Source organism: Oncorhynchus gorbuscha, linkage group LG08, assembly GCF_021184085.1.
Source record: "Oncorhynchus gorbuscha isolate QuinsamMale2020 ecotype Even-year linkage group LG08, OgorEven_v1.0, whole genome shotgun sequence".
Taxonomy (NCBI): Eukaryota; Metazoa; Chordata; class Actinopteri; order Salmoniformes; family Salmonidae; genus Oncorhynchus; species Oncorhynchus gorbuscha.
In genome coordinates, this window is record NC_060180.1 from 18,839,252 (window position 1) to 18,864,266 (window position 25,015).

At 44.8% G+C, this 25,015-nt stretch overlaps 1 protein-coding gene across 1 annotated transcript in view; it reads right to left on the minus strand.

The window, feature by feature from the left end:
- The window catches only part of LOC124041280 (bifunctional heparan sulfate N-deacetylase/N-sulfotransferase 2-like), a 191,564-nt gene that overhangs the window by 2,026 nt on the left and 164,523 nt on the right, over positions 1 to 25,015 (minus strand). Inside the window, 12 exon segments of the mRNA XM_046358688.1 lie at positions 183 to 357; positions 651 to 774; positions 919 to 1,015; positions 1,220 to 1,402; positions 1,630 to 1,758; positions 6,982 to 7,116; positions 7,118 to 7,168; positions 8,041 to 8,130; positions 8,132 to 8,196; positions 8,330 to 8,417; positions 13,603 to 15,353; positions 17,938 to 17,989. Coding sequence (XP_046214644.1) covers positions 183 to 357; positions 651 to 774; positions 919 to 1,015; positions 1,220 to 1,402; positions 1,630 to 1,758; positions 6,982 to 7,116; positions 7,118 to 7,168; positions 8,041 to 8,130; positions 8,132 to 8,196; positions 8,330 to 8,417; positions 13,603 to 14,625 — 2,160 coding nt within the window. The 5' untranslated portion in view covers positions 14,626 to 15,353; positions 17,938 to 17,989.

The following is a 25,015-nucleotide window of genomic DNA, read 5'->3' on the forward strand; positions in this document are numbered from 1 at the left end:
CTAAAATAAAAACAGATGACTCTACATCCTGCAGTTTCTTCAGCATGTGTGGTCACTTAACGGTCAAAATGGTCTGGGAACAGTTATTATTTCATGACCCTAATGGTTCATATTATGGCTGAGGTAGTTAGAGCTGATCCTGAACATTGGTGAACCTGATCTGTGTAGTGTGATCGACCCACCTGGTACCAGGAGTAGGCGCGGTCCACTGGGTTGATGAGCACAGCCAGGATCTTGGCCCGGGACAGCAGGGCCGCCGCTCTCTTAGGGGCTACCTCCGTGTCAAAGTAGTTGGCACTTTTCTCAAACATGAAGTCTGTGCTGACATTCGATGGGAAGGGGAAGAAGTCCATGTACCTGAAGAGAAGAGGGGGGAGAACAGTTTGGTTTACTGAGGGCCAGGGGAGAGCTTATGACATAAAAAGTCCCAATAACTTTGAATGGCTTTCTGCTCCATGTCGCTTTGCACCTAGGACCAAATAGACCATACTGTTATACGTTCTCACTGATATGAGAGGACTAGATAAGACAGCAATATGGAGGAAGACTAAACTACAAGTAAGCATGAAGGAACTACATAGAGACAATTTTGAGGTGTGACTACAGGCTTCATTATAGTGTTTAAAGAATGGGCAGTAATGTTGTCTTACCAGTCAATGCCGTTGTCGTAGTTGGGCCCGCTAAAGAATTGGATCTCCTCAAAGGTGACAGGACTGGGGAAGCTACTGGTGATGGCAGGGTGGAGGCTCAGGAATGAGTGCAGGGCTGTGGTGCCTGAAATTACACATACAAATATACACTTTTGGTTGGACTGAAACTCACCACCACAAATGCCACCGTGCAACACATTCTGGCCAAGAGTGTGCGAAGAGCGAGAGAGGTTACGTCGGAGGAGAATGGACGGCCACAGGGTCTCACCTGTTTTCTGTGGGCCTACGACCAAGAACCTGGGTAGTCTATCACAGGTCTTTTCCTTCGACCAGATGTCTTTATGCCTCTTGTCCTGACATGGGTTCTGAGGACAAATAGAGAGGGGGTTAGGTTAGGGTCACCAGTACATATAGCTCACCAGTAAGTCATTTCATTGCAAAGTCAAATAAATTGATAGGCCAAACTTTATTATAACAATCTCAAGAAAACAGTACATATCCAAAATAGGAAACAGTAACTAACAACCGATGTACTACCATGTCTGTAATAATAATTGCAGTTCCCTAACCTGCCAGAGGGGGTCCCTCTCCTCAGGGAAGATCTGGAAGTATTTGTCAGCCAGCTGCGTGGGGGGCAGGGTCTGCAGCCGCAGGTTGGTCCAACACTGAACAAACTTCACCAGGGACTCAAAGGTGTACAGGCCCAGCCGGTCATTCCCGTAGTTAGACAGGTGGGTCATGAAGATGCTGATCTGGAGGGGGGGAGGCACAGATTGACACCGATGCATGATTTACACAAAAATTAAAGTTACAATTCCATTTTCCAAGTTAAGATTCTTCCAGTCATATAGAGCAGCGGCCTGAAGAGGGTAGCAGGCTCCAGTAATGATTCTTCCAGTCATATAGAGTAGCGGCCTGAAGAGGGTAGCAGGCTCCAGTAATGACAGGCAGAGTATCTCCAGAGAGGACTAGAACTTACAGGGTTGAGGAGGACGGTGAGGAACAGCTCTCCTCCCCTGATGCTCTTGTCCAGCTCTTTGGAGCCTCCTGGGTACTCGTTATAGAAGATAGTGTGAGTGAAGAGGCCACATGTCTGTCTGGGTAACACCTGCAGAGACAGAGGGGAAACTGTAAAAAATACATCAAAATAATCTACTTTCTCTTCCTTCTCGCCACTTTAATAATGAATAGGGCCTTTGCGCCTTTGTATAAACGCTAAGTCCTTGAGTGCGCTCACTAAGCACCGAGGGAAATCCTAACTCCTGATTAAATCATATTTTCACTTTGTCATTGATGTCAATGAGAGATGGAGGGACCATTTGACTTCAATTGAAGTTCAAAATAACTGTGGAGTGAAAATCTCACTTTTAAAAGATAATATTCAGACAACTTATAATAATGTTGTTGATGTCTTAAACTCGTATTTGTGGCCAAAGCATACATTTAAAAAACCTACCTCAAACTTTCTCAAATTTGCTTGGATAATGACATTATCTTTGGCCGAGACAGGCCGGTACGTGATCTGGTGGGGAGAATGATCCTTCTCGAGATTAGGGGAGACATGAGCTAGGGCGGTCACGAAAATTTAGTCAGCTGGTGATTGTCAAGCAAATAACTGTCGGCCTCAGGGTAATTGACCGTTAATTAACATAAACACTCCTGGCTTCCACACAGTCTACAAGCCACTGATGCAGACCTTTGGAACATTTACATTTGAAAAAGTTTAATAAATCCATGTAACATAGCCAACACCTTCACAATAAATCCATTATGTATTGTAGACAGGTCTAAAGAAGCATGATATGAAGAAAATGTTGTCTATTTCAGAAGAAAATAATAGCATACTCTGAGTTGTCCTTATGTTAGGTCCTGATGTGGCTATGCCAAATGGCTGTGGGCTACACTAGTTCATTTAGCAGACAAGATTTGCTTAGAATTCCGTGGCATTATTTTATAGTATGAAGAATACAATTGAACAAAGCTGAATAAAATAGAAATGATACTTTCTCCAAACGATTTGAGGGAGTGAACACATGCAGCTATTCTGTGTTGAGTGGTTAACAAAGAAACAGGTCCTCCTATATACTTTATTTACAGTTATTTATGTAACTTTAGTTGTGATACAAATGTTGGGCAATATGTTCTGATTTTGAATACATTCTAAAGCTGGATGATGTGACTAATGATGATTTGTAAAAAAGAAAGGCACTGCTCCCAGAAGTGCTTTTGTCACATCTAAAATCCATGCTTTTGTCACTTCTAGGTTAGACTACTGCAATGCTCTACTTTCTGGCTACCCGGATAAAGCACTAAATAAACTTCAGTTGGAACACGGCTGCTAGAATCTTGACTAAAACCAAAAGATATGATCATATTACTCCAGTGCCAGCCTCTTTACACTGGCTTCCTGTTAAGACAAGGGCTGATTTCAAGGTTTTACTGCTAACCTACAAAGCATTACATGGGCTTGCTCCTACCCATCTTTCCGATATGGTCCTGCCGTACATACCTCCACGTACGCTGCGGTCACAAAACGCAGGCCTCCTTACTGTCCCTAGAATTTCTAAGCAAACACTGGAGGCAGGGCTTTCTCCTATAGAGCTCAATTTTTATGGAATGATCTGCCGATCCATGTGAGAGAGACAGACTCGGTCTCAATCTTTAAGTCTTTATTGAAGACTCATCTCTTCAGTAGGTCCTATGATTGAGTGTAGTATGGCCCAGATTGTGAAGGTGAACGGAAAGGCACTGGAGCAACAAACCTGCCTAGCCGGTTCTCTCCACTGGGATTCTCTGCCTCTAACCCTATTACAGGGGCTGAGTCACCGGCTTACTGGTGCTCTTTCATGCCGTCCCTAGGAGGGGTGCGTCACTTGAATAGGTTGAGTAACTGACGTGATCTTCCTGTCCGGGTTGACGCCCCCACCTTGGGTTGTGCCGTGGGGGAGATCTTCGTGGGCTATACTCAGCCTTGTCTCAGGATGGTAAATTGGTGGTTTAAGATACCCCTCTAGTGGTGTGGGGGCTGTGCTTTGGCAAAGTGGCTGGGGTTATATCCTACCTGTTTGGCCTTATCCTGTATGACCTCCCTACAACGCCTGGGCAAGCTCCTGATGAGGTGGCGGATGGTCTCCTGAGGGATCTCCTCCCAGACCTGGACAAAAGCATCCGCCAACTCCTGGACAGTCTGTGGTGCAACATGGCGTTGGTGGATGGAGCGAGACATGATGTCCCAGATGTGCTCAATTGGATTCAGGTCTGGGGAACGGGCGGGCCAGTCCATTGCATCAATGCCTTCCTCTTGCAGGAACTGCTGACACACTCCAGCCACATGAGGTCTAGCATTGTCTTGCATTAGGAGGAACCCAGGGCCAACCGCACCAGCATATGGTCTCACAAGAGGTCTGAGGATCTCATCTCGGTACCTAATGGCAGTCAGGCTACCTCTGGCGAGCACATGGAGGCTGTGCGCCCCCCCAAAGAAATGCCACCCCACACCATGACTGACCCACCGCCAAACCGGTCATGCTGGAGGATGTTGCAGGCAGCAGAACATTCTCCATGGTGTCTCCAGACTCTGTCACGTCTGTCACATGTGCTCAGTGTGAACCTGCTTTCATCTGTGAAGAGCACAGGGCGCCAGTGGCGAATTTGCCAATCTTGGTGTTCTCTGTCAAATGCCATACGTCCTGCACAGTGTTGGGCTCTAAGCACAACCCCCACCTGTGGACATCGGGCCCTCATACCACCCTCATGGAGTCTGTTTCTGACCATTTGAGCAGACACATGCACATTTGTGGCCTGCTGGAGGTCATTTTGCAGGGCTCTGGCAGTGCTTCTCCTGCTCCTCCTTGCACAAAGGCGGAGGTAGGGGTCCTGCTGCTGGGTTGTTGCCCTCCTACGGCCTCCACGTCTCCTGATGTACTGGCCTGTCTCCTGGTAGTGCCTCCATGCTCTGGACACTACGCTGACAGACACAGCAAACCTTCTTGCCACAGCTCGCATTGATGTGCCATCCTGGATTGAGCTGCACTACCTGAGCCACTTGTGTGGGTTGTAGACGCCGTCTCATGCTACCACTAGAGTGAAAGCACCGCCAGAATTCAAAAGTGACCAAAACATCAGCCAGGTAGCATAGGAACTGAGAAGTGGTCTGTGGTCACCACCTGTAGAACCACTCCTTTATTGGGGTTGTCTTGCTAATTGCCTATAATTTCCACCGGTTGTCTATTCCATTTGCACAACAGCATGTGAAATTTATTGTCAATCAGTGTTGCTTCCTAAGTGGACAGTTTGATTTCACAGAAGTGTGATTGACTTGGAGTTACATTGTGTTGTTTAAGTGTTCCCTTTATTTTTTTGAGCAGTATATAATTCACAAGTGGTAGGCTAATATTGTCACCCATCAGAATATTCTTGGTTTAATCTTAAGTCTTTACTTTACGCTAATAGCGTCACTCGCTCTGAGACTTGGAGTGGTTGTTCCCATTGCTCTGCATGGGCAACACTGCTTCAAGGGTGGCTGCTGTCGATGTGTTCCTGGTTCGAGTCCAGGTAGGAGCGAGGAGAGGGACGGAAGCTATACTGTTACACTGGCAATACTAAAGTGCCTATAGGAACATCCAATAGTCAAAGGTTAATGAAATACAAATGGTATAGAGAGAAATAGTCCTATAATTCCTATAATAAGTACAACCTAAAACCTCTTACCTGGGAATATTGAAGACTCATGTTAAAAGGAACCACCAGCTTTCATATGTTCTCATGTTCTGAGCAAGGAACTTAAACGTTAGCTTTCTTACATGGCACATATTGCACTTTTACTTTCTTCTCCAACACTTTGTTATTGCATTATTTAAATCCAAATTGAACACGTTTCATTATTTATTTGAGGCTAAATTGATTTAATTTATGTATTATATTAAGTTAAAATAAGTGTTTATTCAGTATGGCTGTAATTGTCATTATTACAAATAAAAGGGAAAAAATAGGCAGACTAATCGGTATCGACTTTTTTTGGGGTCCTCCAATAATCGGTATCGGCGTTGAAAAATCATAATCGGCCGACCTCTACTTTACATATGCTAAATAACATATTTGGGAAATGTGTTTTGATTTAGAATGGACCATTATCATGCACCTGTATCGAAACAGGGCAACGTAAAAAAAATACATGTTAAATAGCGAATGGAGGATGCCTTTCCCCGTGGTTTATTTTTTACTGCCAGCCAGGTAGGCTATACTACTGTTGTAAATATAAACAATGTGCTTAATATTAGGAAAGTTGAGAAATAAATATAGTAGGCCTAGCCTATAGAAAGCTGATGGGATCCTCCTCTTTCTAGTAGAGGCCATTACTTTATTTTCTCGCACAATTGCATAGCCTATAGAAATGTTGGGCAACATGAGCTCTCATTAAGTGTTTGATTAGATTTTCGATAACATTTGCATTGATATCAGAGTGATTAGAGGGATAATAGAGTGCTGAGTACCAGGCAGTTAACACATTTGGTAGGCTACTAATAACCATCAGCATCATCAAAGCTTGGAGAAGCCTAATTACCATGAATAAACCATCACATGGAATTTGACTGCCAGTTATTCAGTCACCGCTACAGCGCTGATATGAGCTAACTGCACGCAAGCAAGCGAGCTAGCAAGCCAAGCAATCCACAGCTGGTGTTAGAAAAAGGAATAAGCCTAAGCAACAACTAACAAAAATGGTTTGAAGGAGTTGGCCTGCTGGCTGTTTAGAAGATGTTAGCTAATGTTAGCAGACACCCAAATCACTCATTTCCTAACAGGCCAAGCAGAGGCAAAAAAAAGCAGAAAAGCTGCTTAATTATAATTTCTTGGAAGGACATTATTGAGTTATACATTACATGACCAAACGTATATGGACACCTGCTCGTCAAACATCTCATTCCAAAATCATAGGCATTGATATGGATTTGGTCCCACGGGGGCATTGTCATGCTGAAACAAGAAAGGGCCTTCCCCTAATTGTTACCACAAAGTTGGAAGCACAGAATCATCTAGAATGTAATTGTATGATGTAGCATTAAGATTCCCCTTCACTGCAACTAAGGGGCCCAAACCATGAAAAACAGCCCCAGACCAGTATTCCTCCTCCACCAAACTGTAAAGTTGGCACAAGCTATACATTTGGGCAGGTTGCGTTCTCCTGGCAAACACCAAACCCAGATTCGTCTGTCAGACTGCCAGATGGTGAAGCGTGATTCATCCCTCCAGAGTCCAATGGCGGCGAGCTTTAAACCACAGTTCATCACTTAATAAACTGATTAACTGCCATGACTAACAGTAGACTGACCTGGATGCCACTGTGGATGAAGCCCCTGCGGTAGCGGGCAGGTCTGAGGTGGGGGTACTCCTCTGTGCTGGTCACCTTGATGCCCCACACTGACTTCCAGGCCTCGTACAGCTGGCTGTGGACAGGATAGACCCCCCGAGTGGTGGGGGGCCACAGCATAGCCCATGTCTGTAGGGATCCCATGCTCCTGGAGAGGAAGAGGGGGGGGGGGGGGGTAGAGATAGAGTGAGAGACAGATGGATATTAGTAGTGTCTAGGGACATTAAAGGACACCATGAACAAATTACAATAACAAAACGTGTTTAAATGGACATTTTATTGAACCATGAATGAGTCCCCGTCTGCTTCAAAACAAACACGCAGCAGAAAAAAATAATGTGCAGCTCCTCCACTGGAGGGCGACATTGCCCTGCTCTGTCCACAAACCACTCCACACTGCTAAATAAGAAACAGTCAGGAAGCTCAGTAGGAGCCTAAATCCTTTAGAGAGTAACAAAAATTCATCCAAATCTTAATGTATGGTGGTACCGTGCCACTGTGCCCCTCGCTGGAATAACACAGTGTTGGGAACGCTTGAGGGATTGGTGTTTGTTCAGCTCAGTTGAGACGGTGTGTATCCTTCCTAAGGAGAAGCTATGGAGAGCTGTTTGAAGGATCCTCTCCCCTGACCGCTCAGAGATGCTCTCCGTCAGTGTCAGCCAGCAAAGACATCTGTACGGCAGCAGGGATTACTGAGAGGGGACGTGGTGTTGGTTAGTATTCACCTCACACACACACTGACACCGTCTGCTCGCTGGGCCCAGCCCCTTAGCTCCCAATGCCACTCACTACATCAACAAGGCAGCCTTGGGGGCATCTTTAGCCTCAATGTCTGGGAGCCTTGTTACCGTGGTTTATTGTAATCGCGAACAAGGAAGCATCTACAACGGCCAGCATACAGGAATCCAAGTACCACTCACCATCTGGATCAACACGGCCATAACTACAGCATGCATCTTACTAGACAGAGCTATCGTATGATCATGATGTTAGGTATCGACAGACTGAAAGCCCAATCACCTGGGCAAACAGCATGTTGAGCCTCATCTGTTCAGCCAGCACGCTGACGTTGTGGAACAGGTGGGGCTGCATGTGACTCCACATGTGGGGGGAACCACCAGAACTCGTTTCTGTGTCTTAGCAGCATGTCATCTCCCCGGTCCTCCTCGTCTGTGCCTGGGGGGGGGGGGGGGGGGGGGGGGGGGGGGGTACAGAGAGTTTCTTCATGACACTCTCCAACTCAAAATCTACAGTGACGTTGTCTAGCACAGGGTATGTTCTGTGTATTCACTTCGAGATGCTCTCTCACCTGTGTGGTAGAACTTTCCAGAGAAGCCGAGGTTAAAGGTGAAATCAGGGACCAGCGTTCGCAGCTTGTTTTGAGTATTGAGCAAGGCCTGCAAACGAGGACATGACAGAGGAATGGGAATTATAGTCACAATTGCAGTTATTATCTTTAAAAACTATAATGTTGCTGACAAACCTATTTTTTTCTAAACCACTAGATGGCGAAATAACTCTTGGACATAAAATGCAGATGCATCATTCAAGTGAAGAATACAGACATGGAACAGACATGGGACGACATGGAATAAAATCAGAACATATCTAGGTAGCCACAAGTGTGAAAGAATGAGCAGATGTTGGGGTTATTGTACAGACTGAAATGGGATTCCAAAGCAAAGCCACGGAGTCCTGTTCAATAAATCCCCAAAGCTTCACACTTTATCAGCCATATCAGATGATTACAGCAGCATCCATATACAAATCCCAGAATGGGGAAAGAGATAGCTGCTCTGCCTCCACAAATCAACCCAGAGCTATGCACTGTACCTCTGGGAGAGAGATAGCGGCTGTACCTGATAAGAGATACAATCGCTGACTTATTTAAAGGGGGACTGATGTCCTTGAGCATGTGCACACACTTTGTTTTTCTTGCCGATTAGGATGAGTGTCTGTGTGTGTTTGTGCGGTCTGTGTGTTTGTGCGGTCTGTGTGTTTGTGCAATATGATCCATGTCTCAGTATTGGCTGCCTGGGACCTTAGGTTTGCTGATGGAGAGACAAATGTGTCCCCACAGACAGATCAAGCGATATTTCATGTCTGACGACAAGCGGTGATCAGTAACTGAACCGTCTGCACCACAACAACCGATCGTCTTTCAAAAAGGAGAGGAGAGAGGCTACTGGACAGGGTGGTGCGGTATGGAGCATATGCCTGGGTGATGTCCTGTGGGGACACACGGACCTTTGTGTCAGCCTGGTAAAGAGGGGTCAAAGTAAGGAGGGCTGGGGTAGGCAGAAGGGCAGACAGACAGAGGGGTGGGGGCATAAGGGTAGGTCAGGGGCTCTGGTTAGTCACCATGGCAACTGGTCTTCACCGTCTGTGCCAAGTACAGAGAGCCGACAAGGAGGTGAGAAGAGCTCTTTGTATTTCCTCTTCGATTGCCTTATCAAATGGATGCCTACAGATCACTGACCTCAATATCCTTGAATTTCCCCATGTCTTTAGAAACAAATCGAAGGACATTGTGAATGCCCGGGTTGGCTTAAAAGCCTTAACCTGCAGTGATGATCTGACTGAAGCCTCTGGGCATTGACTGACCATACCCTAGACCAGTGGTTCCCAAACTCAACTTTAAACGGAATCTTTAAAGTTGACAGAACGCACAATGTGCCATTTTGAAATTGGGTGGTAGATTGTCAGTCATTGCATACCTTAAAGAGCTATTTATAACTTGTCAGAAATGTCCAGATCAACTAACCCATGTTTTTTAAATGTTTTTTTATTAGATATTGTTGTAATTTATTTGTCACTCAAATATCACGTTACACATTAGACATGCCAAAATGTATAGAATTGCAAGACAATTTGCGTTAAAACTGCAAAATTCTCTGGTAACAGTTAGTCAAAAACAGTGCTTGTGCACATAGAAATAGATGTTGCACGTGTGCAGCGGGTTGTTCCCCAAATGCTGGAAGGGAGGCCCCAGAGTGAAAAGGTTTGGGAACCCCTGCCCTAGACCGTCAACATGTCCAGGACTCCTACCTGGCCCAGGCCTGCATTATAGGAGGAGGATGAGAGGACATGGTCAATTGCAAACAGCAGCTGCCATTTACCGTAAGGACAGAGATCTAGAAATGCCTGTTTGTGATGCTGAGGTGACCGAGTACCCATCCAACCAGAGTGATTATGGCAGCACTCCAAGGGTACTGAATGTAAATTCAACCATCAACCAAGCAAGTAGAATACAGCTGAGATGCAGGAGTCAACAGTGTCTAACATAGCATAGAAAAGTGAACGTGGTTATGCATGTATGTGCGTGGTGTGTGTGTGTGTGTGTGTGTGTGTGTGTGTGTGTGTGTGTGTGTGTGTGTGTGTGTGTGTGTGTGTGTGTGTGTGTGTGTGTGTGTGTGTGTGTGTGTGTGTGTGTGTGTGTGTGTGTGTGTGTGTGTGTAAATCAGCTTTAGTGCTTAAGAGTCAGTGCAGTGCTGAGGTTGCACCCAGAGTGAGAATAATAGACAAGATTAGTGGTCCATTAGCCATGCCTTGTTTGTGCCCCGTTACTCGCCTCACAACTGCTTGAGGTGATTAAAGCTGCTTTGCTCAACCAGAGGCCAGGTGGTAGGGGTAGTTAGACAACACTGTGGTAAATAAAGTGGAGCCTGCATGGCAACGACCACAATGTTCAACAACACCACGTCAGGGCAGGCGGAAGAAAAATTCTAACCAACCTCTTAGTGACACCTCAAAATGTTAATAGGATCAACATGGTTGGTTGCAATGGACTACAGATGATTAACAGGGTCCCCAAAGAGCAACACATGTTTATCATGCTTTTTACATCCACTTTAGTAGAGAATTTAGGTGATTTAACTTCAAAATGGCAATATCTTAATGCTGCACAAGACAACTGTCCGGATCAATATACAATTTTCAAAATATATTTGTTGTTGTTGTTGCTAGGCAGCGTTGGCTTTCGCTAGTCGGCTGTACCTGCGCTACAAACGCTGTTCTTTTTCATCGTTGTTTCCCATCTTCTTTTTAAATAGTGAGCCAACATGTTTTCAGCACTTATTTACATGACTGATGAAAACATGCTCTCTTCTGTCTCTCTGCAGCAGACAAATGGTGAGCAATATGTCTGGAACATCAAATCACAATAACATCACAATACACGTAGAATAGTGAGAATCACAATACACGTAAAATAGTGAGAATCACAATACACGTAGAATAGTGAGAATCACAATACACGTAGAATAGTGAGAATCACAATACATGTAGAATAGTGAGAATCACAATACAGGTAGAATAGTGAGAATCACAATACACGTAGAATAGTGAGAATCACAATAAACGTAGAATAGTGAGAATCACAATACATGTAGAATAGTGAGAATCACAATACATGTAGAATAGTGAGAATCACAATACACGTAGAATAGTGAGAATCACAATACATGTAGAATAGTGAGAATCACAATACACGTAGAATAGTGAGAATCACAATACACGTAGAATAGTGAGAATCACAATACACGTAGAATAGTGAGAATCACAATACATGTAGAATAGTGAGAATCACAATACATGTAGAATAGTGAGAATCACAATACATGTAGAATAGTGAGAATCACAATACATGTAGAATAGTGAGAATCACAATACACGTAGAATAGTGAGAATCACAATACACGTAGAATAGTGAGAATCACAATACACGTAGAATAGTGAGAATCACAATACACGTAGAATAGTGAGAATCACAATACACGTAGAATAGTGAGAATCACAATACATGTAGAATAGTGAGAATCACAATACACGTAGAATAGTGAGAATCACAATACATGTAGAATAGTGAGAATCACAATACACTTAGAATAGTGAGAATCACAATACACTTAGAATAGTGAGAATCACAATACACGTAAAATAGTGAGAATCACAATACATGTAGAATAGTGAGAATCACAATACATGTAGAATAGTGAGAATCACAATACATGTAGAATAGTGAGAATCACAATACACGTAGAATAGTGAGAATCACAATACACGTAGAATAGTGAGAATCACAATACACGTAGAATAGTGAGAATCACAATACATGTAGAATAGTGAGAATCACAATACACGTAGAATAGTGAGAATCACAATACACGTAGAATAGTGAGAATCACAATACACGTAGAATAGTGAGAATCACAATACATATCGTATTGCCACTTTAGTATTGTGAAAATATCGTATCGTGAGGTCCATGGTAATTCCCAGCCCGAGTGGAAATGTTATTTGAAAAGTCATCAAATACATTTCAGCATCTTTAACACATTAGAAAGTGGTAAGTGGTTCCATTGACTTGATGCTCTAGAGACCAAGCAGGCCAATTCCTTTCAGAGAAGACCACTTCTGTTCAGAAGATTGAGGTGAGAAAAAAAATCAATGGGCCATTCTTCTGACTACACCAGCTCGGCTGTTCTATTCTGTGCTCCACAATGAATCCATATACCTGTAATGTAATGTTGTTTTCTCCGTTCAGCTACGGCCTCAAGAGCATGCATGTACCTGCCTCGGCTGCCTGAGACGTCAAACGGTCTATTAGTCATCATTTCCACAGGAGCAATTAACCCGAAACGTCTCATCGGTGGTGTGATGACTAAACACTGTGGCAGTGCCAACAGTACTTTTCTCCCTCCATATGCCCTTACTTATGCAACCGCCTGGTTCCAACCTTGTCAGGCTGAATTGATGACAGGCTCATTAACTGGCTGATTGACTTGTGGTAGCCCTTGCTGAAGCGACAAGTTCGCTCCCTTGTCCCGCCCCCTATCACTCTCCAAACTGCATCCCTGTTGTCAGTGCAACAGCCTAATTAATCCTCCTAATATTTCCCATTAGTTGTGTTCATTTAGTTTGATGCATTTGTCAGAGTGGCCCTCCAGGCAACACTTTTCTGCATTGCAAACTGCTGACGCGGGTTAAGTGTGTTCAACAGCTATAGATGATAGAGAAAAGCCATTATGAGAGCTGTGACGTACTGGATACTCTTCCGAATCGGTTTTTGTCACTTCAAATAAGGCTCTGGTTAAGACTGGAAAAGGCTTAAAGTCATCCAGGGGTGTTTTTCTCAAAGTGAACTGAACTCAAGTAAATCAGGCCAATGACACACAGTAGCAGGCTAACAACCAGATAAAATAGTTAAGAGACTAATGGCAGAAGACACCGATCCTGTTGAGATTCATCCTAATAAATGCTAGCCTTTATTAGGCCTTGCCTTAGAAACAAGTCACACACCTTACGGAGAATCCCATTGGAAATCAATATGTGTCCCATGATGAGAGGAGCAGGAAAGAAGCACTTTCCTGAAAACTAAGTGGTAAATCAAAGGTTGCTTTAACAGAAACATCTATACTTGTTAAGGTAACAGGCTGAATAATCGTCCTCTTCGGAATAACCGCCTATTTTGTTTTTTTAACGTCATGAATAATACATCTTTACACAAGCTTAATTACCAACGACAGTGAACCTACAGTAGGCAGAGTGTGAGAGGAAGAAAGAGAGCGAGAGTGAACCCACCTCTACGTCGGTCACCTTCATACGGGTGCCCTCCTTGCCCACGAAGATATCGTCCACGTCCACCAGCAGGTGGCGCTCCAGCGAGAGACAGAGCCGCTTGCCCGTCAGGTAGGCGATGGAGTCCACAAACACCAGCTTGTGCAGCCAGTAGGACAGGTTGTTTCCAAACAGGACCCTCTGGATGCCGTCGTGGAGCCCCAGGTCCTGGACCACGGTGGCGTGCATAGCACTGAGCGGCCCCAGGTGGGCCAGGGCATCAGAGGACTTGGTGCTGGCCAGGAGGACAGGCTCATAGGTGGAGTGGTTGGATTGGAACACGGTCCAGTCGTCCCCGGGCAGGGGGCCCTGCTCCACCTCGTTGGGTCTGGTGATGTAGAGCAGTGGGGCGTTGTGGTTGATTCGGTAATCCCTCAGGCCCAGGTGTGAGTGTAGGAAGAGAGGGAAGCCCTTAAGCTGTGCGCTGAGCAGCGAGTTCTCGTTGGCCTTGAAGAAACCGATGATGCCTACACTGTACTCCATGCAGTACTTGTCCAAAAGGTCACGGTTCCAGGCGTCCAGGTTGACATACTTCAGCAAATTCTCATATATGACCAGGGCGTAGCGTCCGCGGTTGCGCTCCGTTAGCGTGGGCATGTCTCCCTTCCCCGGGGCGATCTCGGTGCGGTAGCTAAAGTGGCTGGACTCCAGGATGGCTACGATCTCCTGCCCCAGCTGAGAATAGATGCTCTCTACAAACACCAGCACCACTGTGTCCGTACGAGAGTTGTCCATGGCCTTCACCTGGCGCAGCCGACCCGAGTGAGGCAGGAAAAGGGGCGCCTGCTGCCCACCTCCCACAGCCGCCGGCACCCCCCGACAGTCACTGAAGGGCAGCGGGGGAGCCTCCTTGATCTTGGGGCTGTTGCTGACGTAATAGGCCAGGAAAGCCATAGAGAAAAGGCAGAAGACGATGAGTGCCAGGATGAGGCGATGGAGCTCCAGTTGCCTGACGCCCCGCACCAGCTTCCATAGGCTGGCCACCATGGCCGCAGCACGACAGGGGCAGTGCCGGCGCAGAGCAGAAGGCAGCGCCAGGGACGAACAGCAACGGGGCAAAGCAGCGGGCAGGGACACAGGAGGAGAGAGAGGGGGAGGGTTGAGCAGCAGACACGGGCACCAAGCTGTGCTGAGGGATAGCCATTTACGCTAGGTCACCATGGCCCCCATAGCCCATGAGTCGCCTTCCGGCTTTGGCCCTGCTCGCCTTTCCACCTCTTTGGATGCACAACACGCTGCCTGTCTGGCTGCTCCGACTCAGCCTGGGCTGGTCTCTGGGCTCCCTCTATCTCTGCACTCTCCTACCTCTCTCTCTCTGGCTCCCAGGCACGCCCGTCCTCAGCTCTCAGCTCTGCTACCTAAGAGGATTGGGTTTCTCCCTCTGCGTTCCTCACACACTCCTCCTCCTCTTCCGCTCGCTCCCCTCCTCTCCTCTCGGCGGATCAGCAGTTTCTCTCCTCTCTCCTTTCCCCGTCACTGAACACCACACAGCTCCCTCGTACACACGTAAACACGGCCGTTATCAGGAGATGCTGGTTGTATCGTGGGGGAGTAGCTCCTGCTCTCAGGTTGTGTGTGTGGCAGACCTTCTGTGCGTGTGTGTTGGGTTCAGCAGAGTCTCGGCTGGGGGTTCGGCGGGCTGGGGCTCAGCCTTCAACACTGCCCCCTGTGGAGGCCCAACCTGTTCATCTTGAAGGCGGCAGAGAGGAACACGCCTGAGGGAGGGGCAGACAGAGAGAGAGAGTAGGATTAGTCAGATCACAATCCATGTTCTTGTAACCAAAATTAGTCCTCGGGATAATGTCTCATGACGACGCAAAACAGAAATAGAAGATAAACAGAGGCAACAGTTCTATTAAAAGTAAAAAGAAATGTTCACTTGACATTTGTCTTGGACATAGAATAATTATTTGTTTGCAAAACTGCTCAGCTAACAGCATCATAAACCAAAAGGCAGCTATAAAACCTTGCTGGTGAAACTGCCTGTCAGACTGAGTTGTTCCCTGTGGGTACACAGCGGCTCTATGCTGACAGTGGCCCAAACCCTACAGAGAACGAGTCAACACAACCATGCAGCAGGGTCAAATTTGATGACGCTTCCATATGGCCTAAAGATTGCAGCCTTATGGTTTTTCCATTAGGTCCCCTCCCCCAACTCAAAACCAGGCCATCCCCAAAGCCCTCTGTGTGTCATGAGCACTTTTTCCTCACGGAGACCAAAAATAGCCTCACCATAACCTCCATGTGTTCCCGTCCTCCTCAAATATAGCGTTACAGGTGTGGAAAGAAAACTCTGACCTTAAATGTGAATGATTATACGGCTGTGTGGGTGGCTGGGGGTACACGATCTCAAATGTGGGCCAATGCTGCAGAGCAATTAAGATTTTGTTTACGATTGCGGCTAGTCCAACACAGATGCAGGCAGGGTGCGCAATGGTAGTGCCGGAGGATGGGGGGGGGGGTCAGGGAACTCAATGCCGTGAGAGCTGTGCACTGTCAGTGTGTTAGTAAACTGGGAAATATCTCCAGCACAAGACCTGCCTTACATGGGAGCCACTAGAGAATGAAGACAATGCATTCCACCTGCAGTGGGCTGGGTTGATTCCAATGAGCCCTCTGGGACCAGACCAGGTTAGGAGACTAGCTCAGTGGCTTTATGACTACGATACAGCAGCACTGAAACAGTGTCTCAGTCCCTGCAGGCTGGCTGGATCATTTATCACTGTGGGTGGAACTGGAGGAGACCAACAAGGCGCTACAGTGCAAATATAAATATGTGGTTAAATGCAAAGAGCAAAACAAGCAGCCCATATCAGCTCGTTAGAAGAAGAAGAACGGACAAATCGAGTCCCAAGCCCAGACAGACGCTCACCACCCTGCATCATAAACAGGATACCGCGATCTATCAAAGTTACCCTGACATGATCAATGTCAACCGTGCCGCCACACTACATTTCCTGGGCAAGCACTTAAAGGATCATTTTTCTCTCAGAAGTACTAACTAAGCCTCGGCTTTAGCAAAGGCACCTTGACAGAGAGAAACACAGACGGAGATGAACACACAGACAGACAGACAGACAGACAGACAGACAGACAGACAGACAGACAGACAGACAGACAGACAGACAGACAGACAGACAGACAGACAGACAGACAGACAGACAGACAGACAGACAGACAGACAGACAGACAGACAGACAGACAGACAGACAGACAGACAGACAGACAGACAGACAGACAGACAGACAGACAGACAGACAGACAGACAGACAGACAGACAGAGACGACAGAGAGACAGACAGAGACAGAGTCTACAACACAGAATGGACAATGAGGAGTGAGAAAGAAAGAAATGAGCAAGAACAGAGAAAGGTGAGGAACTCTCATGGTGCTTCCACTAAAACCCCCCAGAACCACTCAAAGACGTGGCGCCCTGGAGTGGACCTCCCCTCTCACCGCAGATCCAACTTCCTCTGTGAACATGGGGGGGACTGAGCACATCCCTAGAAAGGAACCTCTATTCTTAGCCGGAGAAGTCTCACCGCCTTGACCACTTCCACTCCAACATGTGGGCCATTGGGAGACAAATCGCAACACACAGGGTCCTCCACCCCCTCCCACAAGGGTACAGAAGCTAGGTGGATGGGTGGGGAGGAGGCACAGGGTAGGGAGGGCTACTGAAGGAAAAATGGGTCAGTGTCACCTTGTACTCTGAAGTTTAGTTTTAGTTTTGTTACTATTGTTCTAGGTGGAGCGGTTGTGGTCAGATCTGGAAACATTTTTAAGAAGAAAAAAAAGCAATGTATAACAGCTGGGTCTATACGAACGACAGGGGTGACGCGAGTCGATATCTAGAGATCCACAGGAAATGCTTCAGTATCGGATATACAAGCATGCCACTATAACCCGTTCTGAACTGCAATGAACACTCCTATCTTTTTTCAGCAACAATCTGGTGAAACACGTCAATAGCGGTGACCGCTGTGTGTGTATAACTCGTTTACATTTCAAGAGGCAGCCATTTATAAAAACAAGGGCGGAAAAGGAAACATGATCGTGTGATGAAGACGGAGAAAAGAGGTGAAGATGGAGGCGATTCAGCAGAGCAGAGATTGCTGTGCTAAATAATAGAGCCCTAATGGTGTAAGGAGAGAAGGATGTGGGGGGGGGGGGGCGTCGCTTTTAACAACTAGGCTAAGTCTCGGGACAGACTTGACTGAGACTCCGGGGTAAACAAGGTATAGAAGTGGTGGTAGGTTTGAGGTGGTGTTAAGACCGGAGGAAGCTGAGACGTCTCACCTGAAAACTGGTGTGTCGGCCTTATCTGACGGAGTCGGTCAGGCAGGGAGACCTGTGAGGGAGAGAGAATAAGTGAATGCAGTGCTGAGATTTTCCTGTCTAAAGAGTGGGTGTACAGGCTATCTACTATCTACATCTGCTTAGAGCCCAGGCATCCTCCCATTCCACACATATGGCCTTTGGGTAAGAGAGAGCAAGATGGAAAGAGACCAAGTATTTGACCCTGAAAACAACCCGAGTCCCACAGGGCTCCCAGTCCCAGTGAATCTGACAGATTTTACAGCTGACATTTAAGACAGAAACCGGCCCCGAGAGCAGGGCCAGGACGATTAAGCCCAACGATGTGGAGGAGAGGGAAGTCAGCTGGTCACTGACCATTTCACACCAAGGCCGACCCAATTTATCGAGCTTCCAGCTCCTCTCCTCCTGCCTCTCTTTGTATAATAGTTTATATAGGCCGCTCCCCTCCAGGTCTCTCCTGTCAGTAGTCAGTAGTAGTGGTCCTGGGGCTATGGCCCTGAGCAGCTTATAAAGCCTAAATGCTCAGGCTGCTGACAGCTGGAGGAGCAGGCTTTGTCCGCGTTAGGCCCTCCTCACCCCAAGCCAGTCTGGCTACACAGGGGAGGGACGACTAAACTACACAGAGAGAGACTCTGCAGACACACACACACAGGTTGCAGGTGGGAGCTGGGGAGGCATGTGGGGGGGGGTTCTCTCTCTCTAAGGTGTGTGCACATACACTGAGTGTACAAAACATTAGGAACACCTGCCCTTTCCATGACCGATTGACTAGGTGAAAGCTATGATCCCTTACTGATGTCACCTTGTTAAATCCACTTCAATCAGTGTAGATGAAGGGGAGGAGACAGGTTAGATAAGGATTCTTAAGTCTTGAGACATGGGTTGTGTATGTGTGCCATTCAGAGGGTGAATGGACAAGACAAAAGATTTAAGTGCCTTTGAACGGGTTATGGTAGTAGGTGCCAGACGCACCAGTTTGTGTTAAGAATGGCCAATTAATTAGGGCCCATTTCAAGTTTTCATATCAATCGGTCATCTGTGTTTTTGGACACAGATTATGGCCGATTATATTGCAATCCACGAGGAGACCTGTTATGCAAGTGCAGGCAGCAAGGAGCCAAGGTAAGGTGCTAGCTAACATTGCTGATATTACTAGTTTAACTAGCCTGTCCTGCACTGCATATAATCAATGCGGTGTCTGAAATTGTGTCACTTCTCTTGCGTTCAGTGTAAGCAGAGTCAGGGTATTTTATTTTGCCTTTATTTAACTAGGCAAGTCGGTTAAGAACAAATTCTTATTTTCAATGACGGCTTAGGAACAGTGGGTTAACTGCCTGTTCAGGGGCAGAACGACAGATTTGTACCTTGTCAGCTCGGGGATTTGAACTTGCAACCTTCTGGTTACTAGTCCAACGCTCTAACCACTAGGCTACCCTGCCGCAGCAGTTTGGGCCGCCTGGCTCGTTGTGAACTGTGTCAAGGCCATTTCTTTCTTAATTCATTTTCCAGATGTTTACATAATTATGACATAACATTGAAGGTTGTGCAATGTAACAGCAATATCTAGACTTAGGGATGCCACCCGTTCGATAAATACGGAAAGGTTCCATATTTCACTAAAAGAAAAAACGTTTTGTTTTTCAAAATGAAAGTTTCCAGATTTTACATTATTAATAACCTAAGGCTCGTATTTCTGTGTTTTTATTATATTATAATTAAGTATATGATTTGATATTTGATTGCCACTTTCCTCCGTTTGCCAGCAGCTTTTCGCAATGGGGCGGCAGCGTAGCCTAGTGGTTAGAGTGTTGGACTAGTAACTGGAAGGTTGCGAGTTCAAACCCCCGAGCTGACAAGGTACAAATCTGTCGTTCTGCCCCTGAACAGGCAGTTAACCCACTGTTCCCAGGCCGTCATTGAAATATGTTCTTAACTGACTTGCCTGGTTAAATAAAAGTTTAAAAAAATAAAAAAATGCTTGAGGCACAGCGCTCTTTATGACTAGGCTGGCAATACTATAGTGCCTATAAGAATATCCTATAGTCAAAGGTATATGAAATACAAATGGTATTGAGAGAAATAGTCCTACAATAACTACAACCTACCCTAACTGGGAATCTTGAAGTGTTAAAAGGAACCACAAGCTTTCATATGTTATCATGTTCTGAGCAAGGAACTCAAATGTTAGCTTTTTTTACATGGCACATACTGCACTTTTACTTTCTCATTATTTAAACAATTTATTCGAGACTAAATTGATTTTATTTATGTATTATATGAAGTTAAAATAAGTGTTCATTCAGTATTGCTGTAATGGTCATTATTACAAATATATATATATATATATATATGTATATGTTTGGTACACTCTGTGTGTGTGTGTGTGTGTGTGTGTGTGTGTGTGTGTGTGTGTGTGTGTGTGTGTGTGTGTGTGTGTGTGTGTGTGTGTGTGTGTGTGTGTGTGTGTGTGTGTGTGTGTGTAAAAGAGCGAACAAGAGAGTATATTGGGAATATATATATATATTTTTTTAACAACCTCTTCCTAAACAAGCGCCCATCTGGAACATAAATCCCAGATACAGATTTTTCCCTGAAAGAAAGGTAAGCCTTTCTCTCTCAAATCCTCTCCTTCATTTTGCTCCAGCCTGACTATAGAAGCTACAGTATATAAAATGGCATGTAGATAAAGAGAGGAAATGAGGGGAATCAGACGACCTCTATCACAGGACCAGATGCGTTCCCGGGTTGGAAAGTCCCTGATAATACTTCAATCACAGAGAGCATTACAGACCAAACAAGACAGTTGCCAGACAGATCCCCTGTTATTAACTGTTAGTTAAATTATAATATTTTCTTTAGTCTATATTTGGCAATGCTGGAGCCATGTGCTTCTAGGGGAGGAGAGATACCACAGGGAAGCAGAGGGCAGAGGGAATTACAGATCTGATGATAACTGAGCTTATCAGAAAGAAAGGGTTTAAGAATGCTGCAAGATTGAATGATAATGAATAGGGCTCGGGTTTATTCATCTCTTAAGGACCAGCATGCATCCTGTCCACTCCACTCGACTGAACCGTGACCTGAGGCTATGGTATACAAGAGGGCTGGTAGAAGGCTGTTGTTTCTGCTGGTGCCTCACATTCCACCCAGGACCTAAGTTACAGGTCTAGGATCAGATTACCCTACCCCCAATCATAACTTTAACTATCTGGGGGAAAATGCAATGCAGACCTTAGATCATTGTCTGGAAAGGCAACTTCATCCTACCATGCCAGTATATACAGTGCAGGAACCCACCAGCAGGGGGAGACTGGCAGCAGTAACACACAGTGACTGGGCTCCTTTGATTGTAACAGGAGAGAGAGGCAGGGGACTGTTGCTTTGGCCCCAGGGGTCGCTTACTCATTCACCCACAGGTGTGCTACCTTATGGTCAGTTTGAACTATGACCTCTCCAACACTTACAGCGACTAGAGGGTGTAGAGAAGAGTTCTAACAGAGAAAGGTCAGAAGCGCTAAGCCTCAAACTGCATTATGTGAGGACCAATGGCAAGACAGGAAGTGTTGGTGGGAGGTTGCTGCTCTTGGAGACTCTGGATTAAACAATTAACTAATTTGACTGGATAGGTGAACATTAATGTTTAGCTTAAATGATCTCCATTCTAAATCTTACGCTACTTGTATGAATCGAGTCAAGCTTCATTGAGAGAAACTGTATATGTGTGTGTAATTCACCCTGCCAAAAGTACAGACTTCCAAGCTGGTTGATTGGATCTAGAAGCCTGTTGAGTTGATCAGATGCTTGTCCATCTACTGGAATACCAAGAGGGGCGACAACCACTGTTTGCTTTCTGAACCAAAAAAGCAGATGGAACAAAGGGAAGAAAGGAAAACATGAAGTTCTCGCACTCTTCAACCCTCCTCTGTTCAGACCCCGGGGGTCACGCACCGAAAAGCCCAAGCAGCGGAATTCTGACCATTAAATTCCGGGAGGCAATGGCCCCTCTTCTCTCTATCCATACGTCTCCCCAAGGGGTTGCAACAGAACAGCACACCGGGTAGACTGAGCAGCGCTGTCACCCAACAGGAAACAAGCAGGCAGAAGGGTCTGTTGTATTTCTCTGCACGTTTGTTCCTTGCTGATAAGTGATCTCGGAACAAGGTTGTTCAGCAAAGACAAGAGCAACAGATCTGTCAGTTTCTCCCAGTGTACATGAAAGCTGTGAGTGTTTGTGTAGCTGATTATGAATTAATTCTAGGGGAGATGGACCTCATACCACAGTAGTGCTGAGCGATTAGCGCTTTTTGAGGTCAGTTTGGTTTCGATTATTGAAATAATCCCCGTTTTCGATTGTATTTATTATATTCCATTAAAAAGGCCCACCTCAGAGGAATTTGAGTAATTCCTGTCCAAGAGCGGAAATTCTCGTTTAGGTTACACCTCGAAGACTGCTAATATTTAGGAATTGGGGTGGGACTTTTTATTTATTTAATGAGGCAAGTCAGTTAAGAACAAATTCTTAATTTCAATGACGGTCTAGGAACAGTGTGGGGGGGGCAGAACGACAGATTTGTACCTTGTCAGCTCGGGGATTCGATCTTGCAACCTTTTGGTTACTTGTCCAACGCTCTAACCACTAGGCTACGCTGCCGCCCGATGTTTGTCGTGGTGATTTCCACATATAGCAGAGAAATAACAACAAACAGGACACTGACTGACAGCTGTTAGTGTAACTAGCTAGCATGCTATGCCAGGGGAAAATCATTTCAGAAAGACTAGCAGAGAGAGGAGTCTCCGCTAAACCCTGCCTATACCAGCTGTTGTAATGTTGAGGGTTGACGTTTTCCTGACTCTAAACCCTGCCTATACCAGCTGTTGTAATGTTGAGGGTTGACGTTTTCCTGACTCTAAAAGCTGCCTATACCAGCTGTTGTAATGTTGAGGGTTGACGTTTTCCTGACTCTAAACCCTGCCTAAACCAGCTGTTGTAATGTTGAGGGTTGACGTTTTCCTGACTCTAAACCCTGCCTATACCAGCTGTTGTAATGTTGAGGGTTGACGTTTTCCTGACTTTTGCCGTTTGATAATTCCAGTGAAACTGTGTAGGATTCATTAGGCGTCATTATTATTTGGGCATGCACACGGACTTGATCAAATATCTATATCCTTTGTTCTCTCTATCATTTCAGCAAGCTAGCTAGCTATATACCATAGCAATGCATTATCTAAATTACACAGCTATATACTGTATCAATGCATTATCTAAATCACACAGCTATATACTGTATCAATGCATTATCTAAATCACACAGCTATATACTGTATCAATGCATCATCTAAATCACACAGCTATATACCGTATCAATGCATCATCTAAATCACACAGCTATATACTGTATCAATGAAAATCCGCCACAGAAATAGAAAGAATACAAGCTCCGGTAAATTGGCTAGGTTTGGAGCATGTATATAAATATTGAATGGTTTGGAGCATGTATATAAATATTGAATGGTTTGGAGCATGTATATAAATATTGAATGGTTTGGAGCATGTATATAAATATTGAATGGTTTGGAGCATGTATATAAATATTGAATGGTTTGGAGCATGCATTTAAATATTGAATGGTTTGGAGCATGTATTTAAATATTGAATGGTTTGGAGCATGTATTTAAATATTGAATGGTTTGGAGCATGTATTTAAATATTGAATGGTTTGGAGCATGTATTTAAATATTGAATGGTTTGGAGCATGTATTTAAATATTGAATGGTTTGGAGCATGTATATAAATATTGAATGGTTTGGAGCATGTATATAAATATTGAATGGTTTGGAGCATGTATATAAATATTGAATGGTTTGGAGCATGTATATAAATATTGAATGGTTTGGAGCATGTATATAAATATTGAATGGTTTGGAGCATGTATATAAATATTGAATGGTTTGGAGCATGTATATAAATATTGAATGGTTTGGAGCATGTATATAAATATTGAATGGTTTGGAGCATGTATATAAATATTGAATGGTTTGGAGCATGTATATAAATATTGAATGGTTTGGAGCATGTATATAAATATTGAATGGTTTGGAGCATGTATTTAAATATTGAATGGTTTGGAGCATGTATTTAAATATTGAATGGTTTGGAGCATGTATTTAAATATTGAATGGTTTGGAGCATGTATTTAAATATTGAATGGTTTGGAGCATGTATTTAAATATTGAATGGTTTGGAGCATGTATTTAAATATTGAATGGTTTGGAGCATGTATTTAAATATTGAATGGTTTGGAGCATGTATTTAAATATTGAATGGTTTGGAGCATGTATTTAAATATTGAATGGTTTGGAGCATGTATTTAAATATTGAATGGTTTGGAGCATGTATTTAAATATTGAATGGTTTGGAGCATGTATATAAATATTGAATGGTTTGGAGCGTGTATTGCAGCAATGGGCGTGTTCGGTTTGCATGGCCCGGTGCCCGGGGTGGGTGGAGATTTCTCTTTAGGATCAATGGAACGGTTGAAAATGAGCACCTATTTTAATTTGCTCCATGGCAAGGTGGCCAAGTCGTCACTAGTTAACAGTCACAAAGCCATAAACCACGTTTAAAATCTGATTTTAAATCTAACTCTCACCTAAATCGCCATAATCACACTGCTAACCTTAGCCTAACGCTAACCTTTAATTTTTTGTTTTCATGAATGTGTACGAGAGACACTTTTTAAAATGACTTTGTGGCTGTTAAATCTAGTGGAATCCCAAGTGTAGGCTACAGAGAAAAGCTGTTTGGCTCTCAGACGACTCGTGAATAGGAGGAACTTTGCAGCAGGTGTTTGTGATTAATAAACATTGCCATGCTGGTGGGCGGTAACATTGAAATAAAACCAGCCATGAAACGAAATGTAAGCGGAAAATAATTTGCACGTCATCTCGTAGGAAAAGACATGTAAGACTCACGGAAACATCGGAGGTCACATATTAGGATTTGGCACTTCAAATATTTATACTTTGACTAAAAGGATGACTTATTGACTTGCATCGT